We start from the raw sequence: 8,319 nt of genomic DNA, 5'->3' as shown, positions 1-8,319 counted from the left end.
GAGTCTGTTTACGTTGATGACAAAAAAAAATAATAATTAAAAATCTGTGTTTTGATATAGTTAATGCTTACCATTTTGACAGCTATCTTAGACATGAATCTTACATTCTCTTTTGTTGCACATACCTAACATACTAAAACTTTTGAATACGAGATTGTGGGACAGGTATTGTGTTCTAGTACGATGCACATTTTGTTTCATCAAGAAAAAATGTCAACTTGGCGTTCGATTGTTTTTTCTCGCCAATGCTTGTTAAAAGGGAATATGGTATGATTCTTTTCTTTTTCTGAATAGAATGAATGACTGTTTCGTTGTCAGTTATAATTAGTGTTTCTGTAAAAAGCCTAGTCCAAGATTTTGGTTTAAAAGAAACACATCATCGCCTCTTTTATTTTGTAATGTCACCAATAATCTTTGCAAGAACAATAGCCATCTTTGAACCTATGAAACCGAACTCTATCCCTAACAATGATCTCTCTCTTATAAATCTTCGAGATATGTTTGAAGACAACATGACAGTCCCCACAAATTCTCAAATTCTTTATAACCCTCACCGGAGTCTCCTCTCCCCCACCTTCCACCATCATCAATCCATAAGCCACCGCCAATTTCTCGCTGTGATAACACAAAGCGTTCTCTTTCTCTTCCTCTCCAATGTCGTGCAACACAAGTCCCGTCTGGGCCACGTAACCGTCTTCCCTTATCTTGAACCTAATCTCATTAAATCAAAACTCAGGAAAAAAAGTAAACCAGAAGCAATAGAATTTGCCATTCTCAGTTGTGTACTAATTGCAAAATATGTATACCTGATCTCATCGATCTTCTCATAGATCTTTCTCCACTGTTGATGGTTCTTATCGCTATTGTAGAATTTATGTATCGTTCCTTCAGCCTCTATGTAGCTGAGACCGGGAATCTTCTTCACTTGTTTGGTCTCCATATCATCTCTCACTCGTCCAACATCCTTCCACCGTCCCTGCGCTGCATAAATGTTCGATAGCAACACGAAATCCCCATCGTTGTTAACACCCAATTCAATCAATTTCTTAGAAGCTATCTCAGCCATTTCTACGTCCTTGTGAATCTCTGAAGCTCCAAGAAGGCTTTGCCATAAAATAGGATCCGGAACCATTGACATGGAGCATATAATGTCGTGAGCTTCTCTCAGCTTTCCTGCACGGCCTAACAGATCAACCACACAACCGTAATGTTTCATGTTAGGCTCGACTCCGTTACAAGGCATGCTGTTGAATATTGATGTACCGTACTCCACTAATCCCGCGTGTCTGCACGCGGTTAGAGCAGCTAAGAAGGAGACATCATCAGGCTTGATGCGATTAAGCTCAAGTTTCTTGAAGATCTCCAATGCTTTGTGTGCTTCTCCGTGCACAGCAAACCCCATGATCATAGTGTTCCACGTAACAATGCTCTTCTTGCTTGTGAACTGATCGAACACTTGAAAAGCTTTATCGACAAACCCGCATTTCGTATACATATCGATGGTCGCGTTGCTGACAAACACGTTTTGATCCAAGTTGGCGTCTTTTACGTAGCCATGGATCTTCTCACCTTCCTCAATAGCACCCAAGTGAGAACAAGCTCCCAGAGCAGCGACAACAGTTACTTCATTTCTTCGAAGTCCTTCCAATTCCATTCGTTTATACAGCTCCAACGCCTCGTGAGCTCTATTCCCAGACGCTAATCCAGCGATCAAAGCATTCCACGAGGCGACATCTCTCACAGGCATTTCGTCGAACAGCTTATGCGCGCTTATCAAATCTCCGTTTTTAGAGTAAGCATCAAGCAACGTGGTGCAGAGAAGCGCGTCTGCGAATAAACCACGACGGTTAATCTGCGCGTGAAGCTGCCGCGTGGCGGAGGAGCAGAGCGCACGCGCGCAGGCTTTTAAAGCGAAAGAGCAAGTGAGAGCGTCCACTCTACACAGAGACGATGACGACGAGGCTTGCGACAACATTGAGCGGTACCACGAAAACGCGAGCGACGGCTGGGAGCTGGCGGCGTATCCGCGGATGATTGCGTTCCAATCATTGGTTAAAGGTTTAGGGATGCGGCGGAAAATCTGTACGGCGAGGGAGAGGTCTCCGAAAGGAGAAACGGCGCAGCGATCGAGGAGGCGAGAGCGGAGGAAGGAGGATTGGAGATGGCCGGCGGTGAGGAAATGGGAGTGGAGCTGTTTGATGTGGGAGAAAGTCACGCATCTCTGTATCAGCGTCTCCATGTATACTCGAGCCATTCCATTTGAGGCTTCACCAAAACGAATTAGATTGTAGTTACCGAGCTCTGACTGTGACAAGCTCTTGTTTCACTTTGAACTCTTTGATGTTATGTTTCAGTTTCACCGCGCTTCTGGTTTTCGTTGCGAAGCCGTTTTGTTCCGACAGACTTCTTCCCTAGGTTTGTTGTTATCGACGACTAGTAATAGTATGGCATAAGATTTAGTGTTTGCCTTGCTCACAATTTTAAAATAATAATATAGAAACTGTGTTCATATGCAAACTGTTAAAAGAAAATAAAACAAAAGTTTGAACCCAATATGAATCTACATAAAATCTTGAATAGACTCGAATCATCTTATAATGAAATCAAAATTTATATCATCAAATCATAAATCCCCAATCAACTGCTACAACAAACAAATTGAGAAGCCTTTCTTTTCTTTGATGGTCGCCGAGATGATCCCGCTTTGGTCGATTACACTAAACAGGACATGTTTCTTCTTGTCTGGGTTTCAATTTCGCAGATCGTTCTTCATACGAAGCTGCAGAAATAAATACAGAGGATCATACATGAGCTCTCCATCTTTGCATCTGTACATGTTTGCAGTGAGATATAGAGAGAGAGAGACTTACGCTCAGTTGGTCGAGATAATAGAGGAACGTGTATTGCTGCTTTCTTCTTCTTTTCATCAATATTACATGAGATTTCATCTGTTAAAAATGAATTTTTTTTTTGAGTTGATTCTCTCTTTCATTGAACTCAGGTTACTACTAACGGTAAAGGGGGAGACTGATACCGTACCATTGCCTATAGGTAAACAGTTCCGGAGAGCCTCCTGGAAAATCACGGACTCTAGTTGGTACGTCAGCGACTCTTTCTTGAAATGAGACCTCAATGACTCTAAAGCACCTTTTAGACATAAAAAGAAACTGTTACGATCATTTAGCTTCTAAAATCTCAGGCCAAGATATCGTGAGCAAAGCTCATTACCTGAAGAACAAATGAAGTTCACATTTTCGAATTCGCATGTACGGAGGACTAAGGGGATCTCCGAGGCCAAGAGGTATTGAGGCTTTTTTGGCGTTTTTTTGGTGTCCAACAATGTATCTATCACCTGAAAATATGAACCCTCTTTTTAAGTAAAAGAGTTGGATTGAGCTGAAAAGAAAAAAGAACATGAAGGCGCCTAAAACTTACATCAACCGATTCGACGCCCTGTCCAATCATGAATAGCACAGCGACCATGGCGCGAACCTGGTGCCAAAGGAAAGCACTGCCTCTCATTGTAAATGTGCAAAGCTGATCACCCTCGTGACTTCACAAGAAGAAAAACAAGTACATCAGAGGTTTTAGGACTAAATGGAAAAAAAAAAGAGACAACAGTAAAATGATCACAAAGACAAGCCAGAGCTTAACAATGGGTGCCATTGTGCCTAATACCAATAGGATGCACAATTTATTTGTTTCTATGATTATGTCAACTGTTAAAATTTGCCCAATTCATGTCATAAAACCCTATAGTCCTAGTGGGTGTCTATCATTAGTTCCTGAAAATCATGCGGTCTTAAGCAAAACTCTTAGTTGACCTTAGCCTTTCTAGCATCCAAAATCAGTTAGTATACTCATGCAGCCAGCAGTAATCAAATTTGGGAAACAGAAAACTTGCTTAAATGTGATTTTTTTACCAAAGCCGACCTATTTTGACAAGGAGAGACTTCAAAGAAAGTAACACGTCGTGTATAGCAATGCACATTTGCTACGTCCATCTTGCAAAAGTTCCTGAAATCATGCTCTCCAATGAACTTCTTGCCAGCAATGTCCATGGCCTATAGGAAAACACAAATCAAATTAAGCATCTTAGATTGTTTCTATCATGAAGTGCTTTGACTTTATATCACAAGTGTAGAGGATCACTGCACCGAAAGATTTAGGTTTTGTCTCCAGAAGAAATATTTGTATTCTCTAGCCGAGCAACTAAACCTGTACCCAAAGAAACAAAAAGGTAATCGTGCACCTTCCAACAATAGTTCAGAAAGTACTCTGGAGTCTAAAAGGATGAATAGCGCATGCACAACTAGACTGAAAATGAAGAAGGCAACGCTCTTACCTTGCATGAAAGTCATCGGGAACGGGAGACCATCCCAAAACTCGGATGTCATCAGGGAGAGCACGATTCAACACTCTTACATAATCATATTCTGGTCCTAAACAAGAGAGAGAGCAGATAGTTTACATAAACACCATTACGAGAGGGGAGAAACAACTAGACTGAGTTACATTCTCAGAGTGAACTTACTTGCATTAATTTCAGAGTCTATAGAAGGTGTCTTCAGTCTGGACCTTACAAACAAAGCAATCACCTGAATCAACAATAAAATGCGTATATGAGAGTACTGGTTCCGAAATGCTACCCTAGAGACACTAAACGATTAGCATGATGAGAAAGAAATTGATTTCTAAGTTGGTGAGATTAGATGAATCTATGTAAGAAAACACACAAGATCATTCGGCACAGACAACTGGTGGTATACACGGAGTTCAAGTGAGAAAACTAGGTAATACAATCAGAAGGAGATGCTCAAGCAACTCACCTGACCTGTTGATGAAACACCTTTATCTGTTCTCCCGCACCTGGAGTAATTAGACTCCTTAATGTCACCAACTAAAAGCCGTGTCCTTTCTAGTGCTTTGAAAATTTCTGACTGCAGCAGGAAGTACACACGTTGCTCATGTTGTAAACACAAATCAGTCATCAGTAGTACAGAAAACAAAACAAAGAGAGAGCATAAGCACACCTCAATACTTGGTTCCATCTGTGCTTCGGCAGAAAAGCCATAGAATCTACAACAAGAAAAGTTCATTCATTCATACGATTAGGAACACATGACATTTCATGGAGAAGAGAAATAAACTAAGGAAAACACATATGGCAATCATACCTCTCGCCAAAATACATGATTTTGAGAGCAACATATCTCTTTGAGATAAGATGGATCGGTATGCTTTTATCAACTCGTTTTCTACCTCTCCTGCTTCTTCTAACAAAATTCCCAGAATCTAACACAGGCACATCATGCTTCACTTCCATCTACAAAAGTAAACATAGAAGACAAAATCTTAGCAATTTTCGAACCACAAAAATAGTGTGAAGCCAAATCAAGTGCACCTGTTGGCACTGGCAGCTTGAAACCTGTGATAGCAATTTGGCATTCTCCGCCTCTAACTCCTGGTGAGATATGTAGAATAAACAACCTATAGATCAATCGAATCAGAAAACCTCTAAGCTGTGAAGACGAGAGGCAAAGCGGAGATGCTAACCTTGACGCGATTACGGAGATACGCTAATTCGTTATCTATAGCTGATTCGGAGTCTCGGCCACCGCCGCCGGACATAGTCATTTGTTTCAGAGGCGGGATTAACGAAGGTTATGACTTCCGAATTCGTCCGAGATTCCCGACGCCGGACGAATAGGAGAGGAAAGAGTTCAACGACGGCGTCGAGAAGACACGGTTTCGGCGGGTCTTCGGATGTTACATATGTTTCGCTATTTTACACATTAGTCCCTACCGTGTTTTTGTCTTCTCCCTAAGCCCATTTAAATTTCTTTATTGGAAAAGTACGCACTAACACTAAAAAATAAAATAAAAATTCACAACAAACTATAAACACTGGAAAAATCGTATAAAAACTTCAAATTGTCACTTACACTAGCACTTTAAATTTCTTATTATTACGCGTCACTATTCCACCTGGATTTATGCCAAATCGGTTTAAAAAATCGGATATCCGATTTTCTCCGCCTAATCTATTTTTTTAATTATTTTTTATTTTTATTTTATTTTTAATAATATTTTTATTTATTTATTTCATTTAAAATTTTATAAATATCATTTCTATTCATAATTTTGATGAAAATTACACTATATTAAGTTTATGTATTTTATTTGTGTGTTTTATACAATCTTAAACATGAAAATGTATTAATGTTATACACAATTAAAGATTAACATGTTTTATAACATAGTAAACAATCTAAAAATTCCTCCCCGCATAATTTCCGATTAATCCCCAATTTTCTCTTTAGGCGCTAGGCCCAACCCGACCGCCCGACTAGCGCCTAGCGCGTTCCCGAACAGGGGACCCTAGAGTGTTTTTGTCTTCTCAAATTTCTTTATTGGAAAAGTGCACGCACTGACACTAAAAAATAAAAAAAAATTTCACAACAAACTAAAAACACCGGGAAAATCGTATAAAAAACCTTAAATTTTCACTTACTATCACTTTAAATTTTGAAGTTATTTCACTAATATTTTTAACTTTCAAAGTGACATTTGTATCACAAAAAACCTTCAAAATAAAAAAAAAGATTAGTAATACATGTAAAAAGATGATGTGTCAATTTTTTGTCAATTTGTTTAGAAAAAAATATTATTTATTTAATAAAATAAACGAAAAATTAAATAAAATTCAGATTTTTTTAAAACAAAATCAACAATTTTAATAAAATTTAATAAACTTAAAAAACATTCATGTTTAAAAAAAAAACAGTTCTGAAAATAAAATAAAGATTTAGAAAATAAACAAAATTAACTAAAACTAAAAAAAATAAATAAGACCAAATTAAAATAAAGAAAAACTAAAAAATCATAAACTTCAAAGATAAATGAAAATTCAAATTCGAGATAGTTTTTTGCCATTTTCAATGATGATATCGGAAACTATCAATAAAATAGTTGTTATAAAAAAAAGATATCGGAAACTATCATTGGAGATATGCCAAAAGCCGTCATTATTTTAAACGATGATATGATATTTTTATTTTAAACATCTTATAATTTATAATAAAATATGGGAGAATTGCTAAAACCAACCTAAATATTCAAGTCAAACATAAAAGTGTACCCCACTTTCAGTCAAATGCAAAATCAACCTAAAAGGGTAGTAAAAATACTATTTAACCCTTATGACCAAAAAAAAAACAGGAATGTATATTACATTTGTGTCCTTCGTAAGTTTACACGTAACAGAAAGAAGTCTACATATATGTAGACCTCCTACGAAGTCTACCCTATAGACTTATTATGTAGTCTACACCATAATTTGATCTAATAATTGAATTTTTAAAATGTATACAAAATAATTGTTGTGATAATTTTAATTAATCATCAATATAATGGATAATATGAAGTAAATAAATTAAAATTTCATATAATTGAACAATTTAAAGAGTATATACTAATTTGGTAACCATGTGTTAGATAATGTTCATGGTTTAGAAACAAAAGGTTCTAACATGTTAGATAATGTATCTCAGCTGATATAACTCTTTGTATATTCATTCAGCAAACTTTGGGATGCATTAATAGGGTTGTCCCTCATTTTCTTGATCACAAGCATATGGGATGTGCTTGATTCTAAGCTGCTCAAAGGTAAAAGGCTGTAACTGTATCCATGTTGTTTTTTTTGTTTAGCCTCTGAGTGTTATTTGGCATTGACGCACCAATGCCCTTGTTTGTCTCATTTACTACAGGCTGTATATTATGATCGCAGGACTGAAATACTGGTGCGAAGAGCTTTTTTTTTTATGAATTCACATGGTTAACAGCCATCATGTGGGTAAGAAGAAAAAAATGTGTCTGCTAGGCCTCTTCTATTTACGTATATGGGTGCTACTTTGACTTTCTAGATCAATATTCTCTAAATATGTGTGTTTAATGTATTTTTATATATAAACGAAATTGTCTTAAAGCATGCTTATTATAAGAATCAAGCATGCATGTCACAAGCTACAGATTCAGCGATGACCACTTTGGTGATTGTGCATCCACTTTTTTTGCTAGAATTGGAAGATAGATGAAGTTTTTGATAATTATCCTGAGAGAAAATATCTGTAGATGTTTGTAATAGGCATTTGTATTGTACTTTTGTACCAGACTACATTGTATTGTTCTCTTTGTATCAAACTGATGTATTATGTAATAACTTACTTGGAGTAGACTTCAAAAGACTAATACTGAAATAGACATATGTATTGTACTTCTGTACCAAACTACATTGTATTGTGATTTTGTATCAAACTA

General features: G+C 37.1%; 2 protein-coding genes and 1 long non-coding RNA gene across 5 annotated transcripts; 1 reads left to right on the top strand and 2 right to left on the bottom strand.

Moving 5' to 3' along the window:
- Positions 1-261: 261 nt before the first annotated feature.
- On the bottom strand, positions 262-2,454 carry LOC106434518 (pentatricopeptide repeat-containing protein At1g34160). Of its 2 annotated transcripts, XM_022712355.2 has the most exons (3): positions 2,075-2,219; positions 807-1,968; positions 262-711 (listed from the first exon to the last, which is right to left on the bottom strand). In XM_022712355.2, exons 1-3 carry the CDS (start codon positions 2,217-2,219, stop codon positions 402-404), a joined length of 1,617 nt encoding a protein of 538 aa, XP_022568076.1. In that variant the 3' UTR covers positions 262-401. The 2 variants fall into 2 exon arrangements, with proteins under 2 accessions (XP_022568076.1, XP_013730846.1); XM_013875392.3 differs by having other exon boundaries at positions 807-2,454.
- A 72-nt stretch (positions 2,455-2,526) lies between these two features.
- On the bottom strand, positions 2,527-5,791 carry LOC106434519 (tRNA pseudouridine(38/39) synthase). 2 transcript variants are annotated; one of them, XM_013875393.3, is made up of 14 exons: positions 5,557-5,791; positions 5,405-5,464; positions 5,178-5,326; positions 5,034-5,079; positions 4,830-4,940; positions 4,535-4,598; positions 4,346-4,442; positions 4,158-4,218; positions 3,934-4,064; positions 3,436-3,553; positions 3,229-3,352; positions 3,040-3,147; positions 2,871-2,948; positions 2,527-2,779 (listed from the first exon to the last, which is right to left on the bottom strand). In XM_013875393.3, the coding sequence occupies exons 1-14, from the start codon at positions 5,635-5,637 to the stop codon at positions 2,718-2,720; spliced, it is 1,290 nt and encodes a 429-aa protein (XP_013730847.1). In that variant the 5' UTR covers positions 5,638-5,791; the 3' UTR covers positions 2,527-2,717. The 2 variants fall into 2 exon arrangements, with proteins under 2 accessions (XP_013730847.1, XP_013730848.1); XM_013875394.3 differs by having other exon boundaries at positions 5,405-5,490; positions 5,557-5,747.
- Positions 5,792-7,270: 1,479 nt separating this feature from the next.
- LOC125589263 lies at positions 7,271-7,972 on the top strand. The gene is made up of 2 exons (XR_007325439.1): positions 7,271-7,668; positions 7,770-7,972. It is a non-coding gene; the product is annotated as an uncharacterized LOC125589263 (long non-coding RNA).
- The last annotated feature ends 347 nt before the right edge of the window (positions 7,973-8,319 follow it).

Source organism: Brassica napus, chromosome C6 (assembly GCF_020379485.1).
Source record: "Brassica napus cultivar Da-Ae chromosome C6, Da-Ae, whole genome shotgun sequence".
NCBI classification, from domain to species: Eukaryota; Viridiplantae; Streptophyta; class Magnoliopsida; order Brassicales; family Brassicaceae; genus Brassica; species Brassica napus.
This window is presented reverse-complemented; position numbering and strand designations above follow the sequence as displayed.

Bases quoted from the DNA above. Each gene is read 5' to 3' on its own strand.
- LOC106434518 (XM_013875392.3), bottom strand. From the start codon at position 2,254: ATGGCTCGAGTATACATGGAGACGCTGATACAGAGATGCGTGACTTTC. The intron at 712-806 runs GTATACATATTT...TAATGAGATTAG, and splicing joins GAGAAGATCGATGAGATCAG to GTTCAAGATAAGGGAAGACG.
- LOC106434519 (XM_013875393.3), bottom strand. From the start codon at position 5,637: ATGACTATGTCCGGCGGCGGTGGCCGAGACTCCGAATCAGCTATAGAT. The intron at 5,327-5,404 runs GTGCACTTGATT...TTACTTTTGTAG, and splicing joins CAAGCTGCCAGTGCCAACAG to ATGGAAGTGAAGCATGATGT. The intron at 3,148-3,228 runs GTAATGAGCTTT...TATGTCTAAAAG, and splicing joins GAACTTCATTTGTTCTTCAG to GTGCTTTAGAGTCATTGAGG.